The following is a 16,909-nucleotide window of genomic DNA, read 5'->3' as shown; positions in this document are numbered from 1 at the left end:
ACCATGTGTTCCATCGTTTAACAAGAGGAATTTTCTAACTCTTGCTTTGATTTAATACACAAGGTTAAGAAGCTGAAGAGAGAACTCTCTCAGATGAAGCAAGAGCTGCTGTACAAGGAGCAGGGCTTTGAAACACTGCAACAGTGAGTAAATTAAAATAGTAGAAATTGACGTAATTCAGTCACCTGATTTCTTTGGCATGGAATTGAATCTGTTTTATCTGAGAGAATTATTGTGGAGAAAAAGGAGACTCTAATAACTCTGTTAGGAAATGGGAAATCTGCAGAAAGGGCAGCACTTTTGTGCAAGTTAACATAAGAAATTTGTCTCCCCTCATTGTTTTTTTCATGAGGCAGCTTGTGTTACAAAGAGGCAGAAAAAAGGGCAGTGGTCAGGGGTCCCAAGGACAAAATTAGCTGCTTTGTGTGTCCGATTTAAATTTTTTTTTTAATTTTTGAAAGGTACTTAGATCTTTCTTTCCTCCTTCCTCACCTATGAACTCAAAAGAAAGAGAAAGGTGCTGCTCTTGGAGGTACAAATGATACACAACTCTGCAGGGTTGGAAATTAGCCACAATTTGAGGATTAGAGACCCGCCTTTCTTTGTTCCAGTTGCTGGGATGCCTGGTGTCCAAAGGGCTGATGCTGAACTGGGTGAGCTTTCTGGGTATTTAACCACTTAGATTACTAGGGAATTAATTTTTTTTTTCAGTCTAAGAACTCCCTGCTGCTCCTGCCTTACAACATTAGGCCCTAAAATATTAAACATTACTGCAACTGTCACCATAAAGAACTTGCTGCACAGGAAACCTTGCTAACAAGTGTGTTTTCTTAAGTAATGTGCAGAGGAATTTATTAATGCTAGCTGTTTTCCATGTTGTGGTATGCACCCGTACACTAGGGATACACTGCCACAGTAAAATGCTGAGCTGCTTGCCCTTAGTACACTAGTTCCAATAGCAGAAGCAGTTCTCAGCACATTAGGAAGATGCCAGTTAAATCTCTATCCTCCTTCATTTTGACTAAAACAGAAATGTAAGTTTTGCCTGTTATTTAAATATATACAGGCCAGCAGGGATAGTTGATTGAATTGAACCGTGAATCAGATCTCATTTGTAGTAAAATTTAGAAGAAGAAAGACATATTGATTCTAAAGCTTAAAGTAATAAAAACTCATGCTGCTGTCCCAGGATTAAAGGTTAGCCAATCATGCTGGTTTTATTATATTAATTCAACAATGAAGTATTGTTTTAAAGCAGCCTGCTCACAAGCCATTTTGATAGGAATCCAAAGCTTGTTTCAGAAACTGTCAACAGCATTCGACAGAAACACAATGGACGTTTTTAAAATTCAGTCAGCCACTTTCAAACAGTACTAATCCCATTAATTTAAAGTAGGATGATGGAATATCTTATATATCAGAGATCCTTCTTGTCTATTTTAATTATATACAGAATAAAGCAATTTATTAATCTACAGAAGTAGTAATTTGAATGTGGTATGTCATATTACTAGACAGCATGTGGTGTATTACCCAACCGTTTATTCATGATCCCAGTTGTTGGTGTATCCTGTATCTATTTGACCTTAGCAGCCTGGTAAGTTACCAAAAATTGAGAGTTGTCAGACAGTAAGTGCCTGCTTATGAAAGAGTTTGAGGAACTTTCAAGCTAAAATAAATATATCCTTGAATAGGAATGATTGCCAAGTCACAGAGGTAATTTCCTTACACAAATGCCATTTAGTTTTCACAAAAACTGGAATGCAGAGAAAGGAGAACAGACACGCTCACAGCTTTACAGACTACTTTAGAACTTGGATATTTTTGTGACCAAAACTTTAAGAAAAATAGAATACAGTTACAGGTGTTTTGTGCAAATTGCTGTTCTTACTGGGGATGCTCGTTATCACTTCTGGTTTGTTCTTTCCTCACTCACAAGGCTGTTAACTTCCAGCAAAGATATTGCATGATGATAAAAAACAGAAAACCAATTGTACTATACAAGAATGTATTCTCTACTAAATGCTTGATTTTTATCAAGATGGCTGTTGGTTGGTTTTAATTTTTAAAGCACAGCTGCAATCATTTCCATGATGCTATGAAATACTCTGTTAAACTAGAGACCACAGAAATGTGTTTACAAATTGTAGTTCTGGAAGGAAATATGGAAATACTAAAATTAATCATCTTTTTATCTCTAAGTTTAGAGGAGCCTTTTATTATTTTCAGGTTACAGTTCCTAAAATCATTGGTAGTTCAAGAATTTAATGAATTGTCCAATCTATGACATATGGTATTAATTATCCAGAGATTTTGTGCATAAAGAGAGCCTGGTGACTGGCTAAGCAGAACAGCTGTTCCAGACAGTTAATGCTCAGGATTAGGGTGAACTAGAGGGAAGCTGAGACAAGAATGGTGCTGGTTATGTTTCTGCTCAGAAAGACTGATTAGTACCAAGAAGCCAGCCTGTCTGCCTGTGTCCCAGTGTGGGTTTGAGTGGAAGGATACTACTTGAAATAAATTCTGCTTCTGTAAGGAGCACAAACAGTTATTACTATGAAAGGTGTATCCAAAAGCTGCTTTATGCTACAGAGAGTTATGGTGGGAATAGGAATTTTGGCAGTATTATCAGCAATAACTCTTTGACATTTTTGCCAAGGATTAAATTGTATTTGAATGGGGATTTCAATGTCATTTTTCCTTTCCATGTCTGTTGAAAGAAATGGTATCTCACCTCCTTCCCTTCTGTTCTCTAACTCTGCTTCTGCCTGAAGTAGAACAGCAGAGATATTAGTATGGTTTCCTCTATCTGCTATTAATATTCTCTCCTCCCACAGAATTGACCAAAAAATGTCCAGAGGCCAGAGCGGGTATGAGCTGTGTGAGGCCAAAGCCATCCTGAAGGAGCTGAAGTCCATCAGAAAGGCAATCAGCTCAGGCGAGAGAGAAAAACAAGATTTAATGAAGGTATTTGATTGGGTAATGGAAGTTCTGTGTCGATTTGTTTTAACATGACTCACTTCCCTGATGATAAATACTTTGCATTTTATACTTTTAAGGGATTCTCAAACCTCTTTGAGCCAAACTAGTATTAAAATTAATTTTCTGAAGCCTGCAACATTCCTACTTCAAAAAGCTGCTCTGTGTCAGAGTATATAGATTTTTTTGGAACTTGAATGTAAGGTACAATGCATATGTTACCCCTAAAGCACAATTTAGAGTAATGGACAAAATTGATATATTCTGAGATGCCTGACCATTTTGTAAATCAATGAAAGTTTTCCTAATCTAAAGTGTCTTATTTCCATTTTTGAAAGCAGATTTCCTTTTCGTTTTTTGGTGGGTTTTTTTTCAGAAAAAAATCATAATTGGTTGATAAATTAAAAAACACGAAGTCCCAAAACAGACACAAACCCAAATGAGTAGCTTTTACATTTTCACATGTGTTGGTCACCCTTAGTGTCACCTACCAATGGCTTGATTAAAAGGATGGGTGGCTTAATATGACATAAACCCAGAATTTTTATTGTGGAGTCTTTTATGTAAGTATCTTTTGGAGATAAACTGGTATAAACATGGTAAAGTGCAAATGAACTTTCATGCCACTCCCTTCTCTAATTCCTGGACAGAGTCTTGCAAAGCTGAGGGAAAAATTCAATGTTGACCAAACCACTGAAACATCTGAACCAGACTTGAGTTCCAGCTCTGTAAACTCACAGCTGTATTTTCCTAGACAAACTCTGGATGCAGGATCTCAGACTGACATTTCTGGTGAGGTGAGCTTTTTTTAAATTTTGTCCAGTGTAAAGAGAAATCTGAATGAAGAGGAAATGCTACTGTTAATGGAATTGGAATCAAATGGTTGTTCACTGCTGCAGATAGCATATATATGTATATTTGTTTCACAGAATTATTTAGAATCACTCACACTTGAATTACTTTTCTGATTTTTTTGCCCTTGAATTTTAAATCAAGATTCAGGTGAACTTTATACATTTGTCATGAAGCATTTATGAAAATCTGATTTAGTCAAATGGTTCCAGTACAGTGAAGATCAGGAGAAGTGGATAGTATTTCTTTTTTTTTGGTCTGTCTATAGGGTATGTTTCACCTTACAGACCTATTAAATATGAAGATTAATTAAAAAAAAAATTCAGGAAAAAATATCTCAGAATTTAAATGCACAATTTGATTTTACACAGCTGAAAAACTGTTCATGGAACTACTTGTTCAGTGATTTAGTAAAAACCCTGTTTCACTGATATTATATTTTACATACACAGAAGGCTGTTTAATTTTGATACCTTCTTTGAAGCTAAGTTTGTAAGAGTGCACAAGATTTTCCAGACAGAGAGTTTGCCTATGTTTTGTAACAGATTTATTAAAATCTAACTTTGAAATGCACTGACATAGTTCTAAATTTTGAGTCCAACAGAATTCGTAGTAGATCAGAATTTTCAGTGCAGTTGCTGTAAGAATTCTTTGAAAATGCTCTGTCTTTACTGTGATGGAATATTGGTGCTTGATAGTCCAGCAGCTAAAAATGTATTCAGCGGCTCAGAAGAAAACAGCACTGTTTTGTACAGCAGGGTAGATGAGAACTAGGCATTTAAGAGCAAGTGTGGGGCTGGCTGCAGGGGCAGGGCAGTAGTTTTATTTTTCTTTAAGTTGTAATTTTTCTAGCTTCTGCCTGGGTTTTGTTGGTTCGTTTAAAAGCTTTGCACGGTAACGAGGCTGCTTTTTTTGTTTGGTTGGTTTTGTTCCCTCAACAGATTGGATCAAGAAGTAGATCGAATTTAGCAGAGAAGGTCAGACTCAGTCTGCAGTACGAAGAGGCCAAGCGGAGGTAACGGGGTCGGTGGGAGCGTGCGGCCACAGCGCTGGGCCGGGAAGCTCCGGTGCCCGGGAAGCTCCAGTGCCCGCGGGCAGGGAAGCTCCGGTGCCCGGGAAGCTCCGGTGCCCGCGGGCAGGGAAGCTCCGGTGCCCGGGAAGCTCCGGTGCCGCGGCTCCAAGGCCGTGCTCGCAGCGACATCCAGCGGGCGGCACCGCGGCGCGCCCTGCCGGGGACTGCAGCGCCCGGGAACGCTGCGGCCGTTCCTTAGTGCTAAACTGGATGTGTTATGAAACAAAATTAAAACACTGACAAATTACTGGCTGTTCCAGGATTAAGGGAATAGAGTGAGCTGGCTTTCTGAGGAAAGCAGTCGCCAGGTTATTTATGTCCATTATATCCTTCTTCATGATCATAATTTCACTTTACTATACCACTGAAGGCTCATCAGTTTTAGAGTTGTTTCGGACTTCCAGCGCAGATTTAGTAGGCTTAATTATTTCTTTTTTTCCCTTGGGACTTTATAATTTAAAAACTTGTTGTCACTATGGGTTGGCTTTTTTTTTTCATTAGTTTAACTTGAGGAGAAAAGAAGGCAGGAACTGCTCTGCTGATGAATGTGGAATGCCTTTCAAACAAAGTTCTGTGGTGCTTGCCCGTGAAAGTGGTGCTATCTTGATGAATTGCCACAGCACTGAAAAATGGGCATCAGAAAGCAGAACATTCAGGGTTCAAATGACATCTTCTGGTGCACCAGAAGTGCTGCATAATATTGGGGCAAGATTTACTACTGGGATACTACTGGTGTGTAGTATTATTTTCTAATACTTGTCGGCAAATTATTTGTCAGCTATTCAGAAGCCTTCCTGCTTTTGTAGTGGAGGTTCTTTGTAATTTCAGGGAAATAGAAGTCTAGGCACTATTCTGCACCCAAAGTTTTGGGGTTTTTTACTATGAAAAACTAAACAAAGCAACAAAATTAAAAATAGCATTTTTCCCCGGATGAAAACTGTGCCTAGAATGCCATTTAATCTGAGATTTAAATATTATTTCAGTTGGAAAACTGTGGTGTGATCATTTAAAAAAATACAAAAATAAATTTGCAACTTAGAAGTACCAAGTACTGGCTTAGTTGTTTATAGATTTTAAAGGCAGGAGCCTGCATGACTGTTTTTTTGCCTAATTTCAAATGTATACTTCCTTCTACAGTGTAGTAGATGCCATCATTACCAGTACCAACAGTAATCCTTTATATGCTCATCATGGATCATAAAACCTCATTGTATAATCAATGCATTCATCAAAGAACACCAAGGCTATTGTGTTTGTTCAACATTGAACATGTATGATTTTGGCTCAGAATCATCACATACATAATGTTAATTGTCAGGTGGTCACTTAGATGGAGATAGGTGACATTGTTTCTCAGCATAATTGATCCAAAACCTGATAACCCTCTGTTTTGGCTGTGTCTTAATACCAAGAAGTCTCAGCATTGCATTTTATCTTTCTTTTGTAGGAACAAAAAACTTCTTGAAGTAAGTCAGTTTGCCACTTCTATTTGGGGCATGAGAAAAAAATAAAAAAGGAGAAACAGTACAGTGCTCAGAGTATGGAGTACTGCAGCACAGGATCTTTCTTTCTCACAAATTACATAGCCAAGAAGATGTGTTGAAATTTCAGTGTATGTAACTTAGAATAATGAAGATACATACCAGTTTGCACATGAAGTTCAGTACCTAATTATACCCCTCCCCCAAGTATTGTGGGCAGTGTAACCATCACTGTAATTTAATAAGTGTTGACCATCTTCTCTGAAATACTAAATGTGCAAATTCTCAATTATTTTGTGGTAAAATAGCTAAGATGAAGAGAGGATCTTGTAAAGAGGATCTTGTAAGTGAATATCTCTACTTGAAGATTATCAGATAATTTTGACATTGCTTAGCCATCAGAATGTCTTGAAGAGGTAGAATGTTCATAACTATGCTGAATTCAGCTACAATTATTATTCAAAAGGATCTGACACAGCATGCTGACAATCATATCCTGATGTAGTGAAGATCTGGCTAATATTCCTTTTTGGCCAGTCCCTGACCTCCTAGGATTAACAAGTGGTGATGGATTTTGAATAGGGGTAGGATGAAATTGTAAAGGGAGAGAAAAGAAGAAAGAGCAAGGAAACAAGCAAACATCAACAGCCCTGGCCCCAGCATCAGTCCATCTGATGAGGCATTCAAGGTCCTGGGGCACCTGTATGGGTACCTGTTTATAGCCAAGCTTTCCCTGCCCTGGAGCTAGATTTCTCACTTTATATGCAAATTAGCTGTCATGAGCTGTTCTTCCAGACCTTTCTGGAAATGGGCTGAGGGCTTTAGGAGCTTTGGTGGTCTTGACCGCCTCCCCCCCCCCGCCCCACAATGGGAACAGCAGTTGCACGAACTCAAACTGTTGAGTTCATCTCTTTTCTCTGTAGGTAGCTACTGTTGGCCTTTTTCTTTAATTGTGTAGAAGAGCAATGCTTTTGTCTTAAGATTTGCTGAAGTGAGCACCTTGCTGTGATGCACATTCTTTCACCATGGCCGTGTCTGTTTCTGAGGAGCCATCAGCCTCCCACAGCGCAGGAGAAATCATCATACTCATGAATGAGTAAAGCATGGTGCCACTGCTATGTTACCAGACAGATTGCTTTCAATAAAGCTTTTAATACCATCATGACTTCTACTTGAACTGGAATAGGAGCAACTAATTTTTAATGCATATCCATGTTGCTGCTGGCCTTGATATGTGGCTTGATTCTCTGGCATATCTGCGTTCTTGTGAAACAAAACTAAAAGTAGGGCCTTGAGTATAAAATGTTGTTATATCCTGATACACTTCAAAATACTGTATCACTTGTCTCTTTCCTGGGCTTTGTGTGCTGTGCTGGACTCAAGTAAATCTGCTTGGTTTTATTTTAGCATGGCTAATTTGAAGATTGAACTCTCTAAGCTAGATAGCGAAGCCTGGCCTGGAGCATTGGATGTGGAAAAGGAAAAACTGATGTTAATCAATGAAAAAGAAGAGCTTTTAAAGGAGCTTCAGTTTATTACACCACGCAAACGTACTCAAGACGAGCTAGAGCAGCTAGAAGCAGAAAGGAAGAGGCTTGAGGAAGAGCTGGTGTCTGTGAAAAGCACACCCAGTCAAGCACTTGCTGAAAGGTAAGTGGCTGCTTTTTGCTAATATTAAATGCTGCTTTCTGCAATCGAACCTTTGTACTCATTGCAGGCCTTGAACTATGCCTTGATGGGCTGTTTTCCTTCAGTGACTGTTCTATGTAGGTCTTAATTAAATTTGTTATTAGCCCAATGGGCAGAAAAACAAAGAAGTCTTCAGTACTATGAGAGAATGTGAATACCCTGTATCTGCTCTGCAGTATCAGTTGCTCTGCATTTGTTACCAGCATGAAAAAATGCCTGTGACAGATGTTAAATAACTGAGGAATGTCAACACACCACGGGAAGGCAATACATCATTCACTCGTTTCTGATAATAGCTGTAAACTGTTTGAACTCAGGTTACAAATATTATCTTGACTGTTGTAATATCTGCGCCTTTCATTGTGAGTTTTATTATGCATAAAAATGCAACCAAAAGGGAGAAAACCCCAAAAAGTTCAGATGAGAAGAATAATTGCTGCACAGCTTTCCTAACTTGCTGCTACCTGACTAGTAAGTGAAGCTACTCTCCTAATAAATGGTTTTTAGCCATATTCGGAGTTTGACAAAATCAAAGCTGACTGTCACAGATGGACTTTTCATCAGCTCTAAGTGGAAATAAATTTAGAGGCACCTCTAGCCCACATAAAATGCAATAAACACAAAATGTCATTGTGTGTATCAGTGTAGTATGCCTTACCTGAAGTAATACAATCAGCATTGTTTGGCTTTCTTACTTTCCTCTATTAGGGAACACCTGCTGTTGCTCCAGCATGCTGTATGGCCAGATTCCTTTTATAGGGTTAGAAGCTGAGTCCTAAATTATAGCTGAGCAACAAGGCAGTTTTTTTGTTTACGAAGTACAGCTGTATTATGCAAGATTTTTTAAAACATTTGTACACTTTATAATAGTTTAAACTGCACTATATTAATAATACAAGTATGTTTTAGAACAGGGGGAGCTATGTTTTCACAGGAGAAGCTACCTGTCTAAGGTAAATTGAATCTAAGATTTTGATAATATGCTGTTGTATAGCTAAATCTTGACTCAAGCTATAGTTAGCTGGTGTCTGAATCTTGTGGTTGGGATTTGCTTCCATGCCAGAGTAAGTTCTGCACCTGACTGTTCTCCTATGTCAGATGCAAAACATGTAAGGTGCTGAACTTGGAGTACCAAGGGCAAGTAAAATTGTCTCCCATTGTCAAGAAGAAATGAATTTTCCATGCATAGTGACAGAATGAGTTGTTAGAGCTTCCTTTTTCCCACCTCTCTTTTCCTCAATCTTTTTTCCTTTGATTTTTAATCCTGAAAATATGGAATGTTTGGGCTTTATTTCCTGAAGTTAATGTACAATATGTTGTGCACTGTTGGTTGAGGTAGCACTCACCTCAACCACCAGCTGGATTGATTCTTTGCTCTAGCTTCTGGATCGCTTTTTGTTATTCCAGTGAATCTCCAGTGAATTTTTAGCTTCAACTGTTTATATTAAAACTGTCTCCTTTGATTATTTCAGAGCACATAAATTCTCTCACATGAGGCTATTTTGAGGATTATTTCTGGTTTGTCTACTATAAACATAAAGTAAATCTTTTTCAGAAGGATTCAGATGTTGAAACTTTTTCTGAAATGTTAGTTTTAAGAAAATACATTTAATTGTATCAGATCAGTCAGCAGGATTTTGTTTCTTGGAGATGAGGGGGAGGTTCTCGTCTGCATTCTCAGTGGAGGAGCCATGCCATCTTCAAAATATTGTGCTATTGTTACATTACCATTTTCTTCTATGATGTTTCATGAATGCCTTCAGTTTGCAGTGTTTTCACAGGTACTGATAATGAAGCAGCAGCATAAGAAGCTGTGGATTGTGCCAGAGCTTAATGCAATGAGGTTCTTTCATTTGGTGTAGTGGTTTGGATTTTTTTATTTCTAAAGGAAAAGAAACAGGAGACATGCTCTGACTTAAAACAAAAACATTATAGCGTAGCCCTGGGGTATTTTGGAGCAGGATGCTGAAATTGCCAGGAGTAGATGTACCTGGATTCAATTTACAGAAGGAGGGTGTAGATCATAACATATCAACTTCAAAAAGGCAGAGATGGGGCATACTCTGGCTGCTTTAAGAAGCCTTAAAGCAACTGTGTAGAAATAACTGGATTGTGGAACTGTTGAGAACTACTTGCTACTTTCTTGCCTTTGAGTTCCATTATTGCTTTAATCCTTGGCAGTATGTCTCAAGTAAACACAGCCATTTGAACAGGTCCATGATTTAAGTATTTGATTGTGCTGTTGCCTGCAAAACTGGCACCTGCTCTTGTGCATGTCACAAACATGTCCACCTAAGTTTGCACTGAAAGGTTAGGTATGTGCACTTTTATTTTTTATGTATTTTCTTTAAAGATTCTCTGCCCTCTCAGCGAAGTTACAATTTAAGATCAAAAGAGAAGGATGTCTCACTAACACTGAAGTCCCTCCTACAAGGAGGAGTAGATTAATTTAAATAGAAGTGGTGCACACAGGAGAGACCAAGAGAGGCCTGTGTCAGAACAGATAACACAATGATTGTTTAGGTGTTTACACAGGGGTTTTTGGATATTATAGTTCCTGCTTGTGCTATAAAGAGGGAAGGTTCATTGTCTGAAAGTTTTGGAAGTGGGGTTGTTTTTTTTGGTTTTTTTTTTTTTTTTCCAGTTGGCCAGATGTAGAATGAAAAAACTCTCCCTGAATCTCAGTTTGTTGTGAGATAATAAAATTACTTCCTGCATTTCCTCACACTCCTACAAGTGATTCATCACTTTGCTTGTGTTTGTGATTTAGCATCTTTCTGACATTAGCCTGCAGGTATTAAGAATTGTGTTTAATTACTAGATCAAATTACTTCCAGGAAAGAAACATTTTTCAGATGCTAAATTATAAGGAATAAATTATGTTTATCAACCTCCTTAAGAAAGTAAAAGAAAACAAACTGTTAGTTGTGCTTTTGAGACAAAAAACAATGAAACCTTTTAGTTCAGTAGTACAAATTCAGTTGCTATAGTGTCTGTCTTGAGGTGGCTGTAGGTGTGTCTTTTGAGGACTTCAACCAGAGAAATTCCTAAGCTTTTAATTTTTTTCTAGTCTTCTACCATTAGTAGTTGAACACAGAACAATTTCTTGCCTCTTTCTTGAGAAAAAAATCATAGTTCACTACTGAAAATCCACAAAAGAGCTAGGGATAAGCACTCTTGCTTGGGAAAAGCAGGATACATTAGGCTTTAAAATAAGACAGAAAGCATCAATAAATAGTAAAATTATTGGAAAGAGTCTCTGATACGACAGATGAACATAGTTCCTGGTGTGGAAACCTGTGTGTATGTCTTCCTGAGCGAAGAATGAAATACTGTGTATGCTTTTAACAGCCTTAGCAGGTATTGGCAGATGAACACATCACTGCAGTGTGAGAGCACATGTGGTGTGGGCAGTGGAGTGGAAGTCACACCCTGGCTGACCTCAGAGTAACTTATTGACTTTTGCATAACCCAGATTTGCTCGCTGAATAAGCATGGGTGTAAGCAAGTGCTTTTCATGCTTTGCTGAATCAGGGACTTAATGTCTTTTTGCTGCTATCTGATGTTCAAAGGGAGTGAATTCTGAGCACTCTTGAGTATCTAATTCAGTTAATTCACTTTGTGTAAGAAAGCAATGGTTGATGTTTCTTGTTTCTCAGATTAGCGGCTGGAGAGCTTGTGACATATCAGTTGACTGAGCAAGGCCTAGAGGAGAATATAGTAATCCACTACTACAGGAGGATTTTAGCTGAATCCATGGAAAGAAAGCAATTTATTTAGTGTAAATGGAGTGATAAAAGGGAATTAAAAGAGGGGGGGAAATCACTCTAAAGGTTAGTGAATCATTTCTCCTGGCCGAGAGGAATAGGAGAGTTCCCCATTTTGTGGCTTTAGAGCTGTTTAGATAACAAAGCAGGAGACAATAAATCCTGCTTTCTCATAAAGGTGAATTGATGATGAGCATTACAATGCTGTGTGGCTCTGAGGTGCTGACAAAGCTGTTGGGAATGTAGAAATCTTTACCAAGGACTCCTAAATATGGTCTATAATCTCAGAACCATTCACTGAATGCTGCTTTGATTTGATGTGCTTTATCCCTATATAAAGATTCTGAAATTAAAGGGAGTGCTTTGATTTTAAACTTCAAATTATCAAAACTGGTATTACTGGTATTAGTGTTCTTTTGGTTTTCCTGGTTTTATTGGTGGTTTGTTTTTTTTTTTTTTTCTGGAACTATATTAAGTGAGGAGGGAGTCTGCAGTATGGCTTTTAAAAACTGTATGAGTGCAGATCTTATTATCCTGAAGTTGCAGCTATTTTCCCAGTGCTCATTTGTTACTCTTTTATTGGGTGTATGTTCCCCTTGGTACAGTGTGAATGTCCCAACCCTGTGCTTGCTTGTACACTCAGCAGGTTTGTTACAGTACTTGGTATTCTGCAGGTAAAGTCACTCTGCTGAAGCACTTGGGGTTTTATGATCAGATCGAGACCTAACACAGAATTTTGGATTTTAGTCACTGGCAACCTGATAAAAAATTAGGGATCTTCACTTTGTTTCTTTTTTATCTATAAAATGTTCTAGCCTATTCTGTAATGCTTTCCTGAAGTAATATGTACATAATTTTGCAGATTAAAATTGGAGGAGAGAAGAAAAGAGTTGGTACAGAAACTTGAAGAAACTACAAAGTTAACTACTTATTTGCATTCACAACTTAGGAGGTGAGACTGTACTGCATGATATAAAACCTATTTTGTATTAGACCTGGATGTCTCAACTTCGTTCTTAGGTTTTTCTCTTAGCTGGAAGCTCAGCAAAATATATTAAAGTAAGAAAATGCAAATGTAATAGCTTCAAGCATTTTGTCACCATGCAAACCTGGTGTACTTTTATAATTGCAGCAGATTTTCTAAGTTGATAGTTCTGTTATTGTTCAGTAAATATATTTTAAGTGTTTAGAAGGACCTGCTTGAATTATTTTTCCTGACATTTTTTCCCAGCAGTCCTCCAGAACCAAAGCAGTGACACTCAGTTTCTCTGGCCCAGCAGGACTCCCTGTCTCTTGTTATTAACAGGAGAAGATTGCATATTACAGCCTTTGTCATAATTTCCATAGTTGGATTTACTGGGCACGTGGAGCGCGTGTTGTCACGCAGATGGGAAGCAGTTCTGCTATAAGCTGTCTGTCTGGCATCCTTCCCAGGTGCATGGGCCTAGGGTAGGCTGCGTGAATTGCTCTAGAGGTGGCAACACTCCTCTGCTGTCATAAGCTCCATCTTGGGGATCCCTGTGCTGTCACATTGACCACATGAGTACCCATATCAGAGTGGAGCAGGTTTCCAATGGGATATAACAGCCGAGAAGGCTGCTGTTACTGCCAGACCAGTTTGTCAAATCTGCCGTCTTCTCCAGAAGAAATGGGGTTTTGGCAGATGGACAAAGGCTAGGTAAATTGCCCTGGTAGTGTGCAGGTTGGGCACACTCAGCTAAGCTGAGTAAAGATGCTTAAAAAACATAATGCCCCAAGCAGCTTTTGGCTGTAATCTGTTACAAGGCAGTTTTAGTCAAGCTTCCTTCTCTTTGTTCTGTTTTGTGCTGGTTTAGTGCAATAACATCAGCATGTGTTTGTGCTTTCTTTGCAGCCTCTCAGCTAGTACGTTGTCTGTGTCTTCAGGGAGCAGTTTGGGATCCCTGGCATCCAGCCGGGGATCTCTGAACACATCAAGTAGAGGGTCGCTAAACTCACTCAGCTCCACGGATCTCTACTATAACCAAGGCGATCAAATTACAGATTTGGACTATCAATACAAACTTGATTTCATATTGCAAGAGAAAACTGGTTACATTCCTTCAGGGCCTATCACTACTATTCATGAAAATGAAGTGGTCAGTTCCCATGGGAGACTCGGTTACAGTGACTCTCCTTCAGCTGCAGACCACCCCAAACTGACTGAACCTCCCAAATCTGTGACATCACTGTCTTCCAGATCCTCACTCTCCTCCTTGTCCCCACCAGGCTCCCCTTTGGTTTTAGAAGCTGCATTTTCAGTGTCAGCTCAAAATTCTCCTCTGCATCACCTCACTACGGACTTTGAAGACTCTGACCTTTCAGGTGATTTTGCAGGCATTAGCTTCTGCGAGAACCAAATATTATTGGACTCTGAAGCCAGAGCAGGATCTCAGACTCCTACAGATGAAAGACATCTAAACGTTAGGCAGCCTCTGCATTCTCTACATGAAGGAAGTTCAGGTAATTAAAAAAAAAAAATGGAATGTCAAATGTATATGTAACATGAAAAGTAACAATTGGCTCTTGAAATGAGGAGGTACCTACCATGTGTTACTGAAGAGTATCTTGATCAGCATGCACTTGCATGTTCTCAGATATGTTACCTAACTTCTAAGTAACAGAGATCTGCAATCACCCTGATTCTGTCCACATTATAGCTACTTTAGAAAGTAAGTTCATGTATTGCAATCTATCATGAAAACAATAACACAAAAACCTGAAGCTGGATTTTGAAAGTATGGAGGATGTATGGTGTTCCTAGGTTTTATCAGGACGTATGGATATAGACGAAATACCCTCTCCAGGTTTACTGATAACTTGAAATGAGATACTTTGTTTCTCATTGAAGAGTAAGTTACAAACTGACATCCTCAGTAAAAGAGGCTTCTGGACTGTAAATTATGTGTTATGTGTATCTAATTGTTTAAGCCTGCTGTCACTGAAAGATGTGCAGTTCATTTTGAATTGAGAATGACAGGTGACTACATACCATGTAAGTTACAGTGAGAGTTTCCCCATTTTTAACATGGATTTCACAGCTTTTAGTTTTTTATCCAAGTTAAAACAGAGCTCCTAAGTGAGTCTAGGCTCCTCTTGCAGTCTGTGGGTAACTTCCAAAAGAATGAGGCATCTTGTCCTAAAGCATACTTCCCTTTAAGGAAGAAGGGATGAATCTCTGAGTTATCAAGGTATCCTTAGTTTCCAGTTAACTTTAACTTGGAGGTGGCTAAATTATGTGTGATGAATTCTACTCCTGATGGAAAATCCATGTGACATACTTAATCATCTTGTATTGTCAAACCCTTTGGCAGAGTGGGAATTTCAAAAATCCCAGCTGTCAAGATGGCTTGTGCTCAGTCTTGGAATGCTCACTTTGCTGCCTTTTGTTAGGGTTGACAATATGTTGTGCTCTCTCTGCACATTTATTCTTTTCTAGTGTCATTCTGTGTCATTGTCTTCAAGTATGTTGCAAAACATTCATGTTTATGTTACACTCTGTTTTCTTAAGAAGAACTGAGACAGATTTCCAGTAGTGCTGAGCACTGGCAGCCCTGTTTGAAACCTGGTCAGTACCTGGCATTTCCAACTGTATTTCTGAGCTGGTAGGGAAGCAACTAACTAAGGAGTTTGGTGTTTTAGAGAATAAACATGGCCTAGCTCTTGAGTATTGTCCGGATTTGTTACCATGTTTGAACACTTATGCTTAGAGTTTTCCAATTTTTAATAAAAGTACCATGTCATATTCGTTATATATTTTAATGAGAAATTTGCTTTTATTTTTTTAATTCTCTCAAGGAACTGTTGTAACATCTGTTGTCTAATTAGATTAACTTACTGCAGTACTGTGGTAATTTCAATGTTGGCCAGAGCAATGTGGCACCAGAAGAGAAAGGTATAGTGTGCTTAGTACAAGCTGGGAAGCCCCACTCTGTTTCACTGTGTAGAAAGAAAACAAGAAATTGACTGATGTCCTAGTGGTCTGAACCTGTAAAATGCAAAGTTGAAAAAGCATGGAAAGGGAATTTGTGGGGAAGGGGTCTTTTTGTCCTTTGTCTTTTCAGGATAGCAGTTTTGTCCTTTGTCTTTTCAGCACAGAAGTTATTTTACTTTAGAGCCATATTATAAAAGATTGAAACAATAATTAATTTTCCTGCCTGTATTTCAGCAGCATATCCTTTCCAAATTAACAACAATTTTCAGTCTGTCTTTGCAATCTGTCTGCAGCTCACATAGTTGGAAAACTGAATTCAGAATGGCTTGGAATTTGAGAACACTTTGGGCTATGTGAAATCAGTATATTTTAAAAAATTATTTGTATAGATCATTATTTTCAAAGGCATTGTGTGGTTCTCTAACATTTTTTCACTTTTTGAGGACCTCTTATTCTGGATATTGTCAGCTTGCCTTTTAAGTCTATATAAGTAGTTATGGTTTTAAAATGTAAATTCATTCTGTGATTCTTCATACTGATACTTCCTCATGTAGCACCATATGCATAGTACAATTTGTCTTTAAACTTGTATTAAGGCTGCCAAAACAAGTATTTGAATTTTGAATAGCCAGGTATTAACTAATTACACTCCAATGCCTCTGGTTTCCACAGTAAAATAGGCCTCATGGTGAGACTTCAGTAATTAACTGTGAGACACAGATCTGGGGTTTGCTCAGTGTTTCTACTCCAATTTCATCCTTGAAACTGCTGTGATACTGAATGGGAAGGCTTGAACAAACTCAGCCAGAGGCACTGAATCTGTATTGAAAAATTCAGCCCACACGCTTAGGTTTTTACAGGACTACAGATCTGAATACTGCTGAATATTAACTTGGGCATAGACAAAGACTCAAAGGTAGTACAGCTCCTGTTGTCATGTAATCTGCACTAGATGCAGTGTTCACCTGCTTCTCTGGCTGTCTCTGACTTTTCTGTACAGGTGAACCATAGAGATATTTGCTCTTCTGCACATGTCCCTGCTGTCAGAAACAAAGTTGGAATATCTTGTAGTTCTTCCACAGTCAGTCTCTGTCATTGTCAAAGTCAATTCAGGCTG

The 16,909-nt window shown here is 38.5% G+C and overlaps 1 protein-coding gene across 5 annotated transcripts in view; it reads left to right on the top strand.

Moving 5' to 3' along the window:
• The window catches only part of WWC2 (WW and C2 domain containing 2), a 95,982-nt gene that overhangs the window by 53,627 nt on the left and 25,446 nt on the right, over positions 1–16,909 (top strand). For all 5 annotated transcript variants that reach the window (XM_030271290.4, XM_072928347.1, XM_072928346.1 and 2 more), the window contains 7 exons: positions 64–143; positions 2,838–2,967; positions 3,630–3,776; positions 4,773–4,846; positions 7,792–8,034; positions 12,703–12,792; positions 13,714–14,321. In XM_030271290.4, the coding sequence (XP_030127150.4) occupies positions 64–143; positions 2,838–2,967; positions 3,630–3,776; positions 4,773–4,846; positions 7,792–8,034; positions 12,703–12,792; positions 13,714–14,321 (1,372 nt within the window). The remainder of the gene's footprint in view (positions 1–63; positions 144–2,837; positions 2,968–3,629; positions 3,777–4,772; positions 4,847–7,791; positions 8,035–12,702; positions 12,793–13,713; positions 14,322–16,909) is intronic.

Source organism: Taeniopygia guttata, chromosome 4 (assembly GCF_048771995.1).
Source record: "Taeniopygia guttata chromosome 4, bTaeGut7.mat, whole genome shotgun sequence".
NCBI lineage: Eukaryota > Metazoa > Chordata > Aves > Passeriformes > Estrildidae > Taeniopygia > Taeniopygia guttata.
Note: the sequence above shows the minus strand (reverse complement) of the source record. Positions and strands in the feature narration are given on the sequence as shown.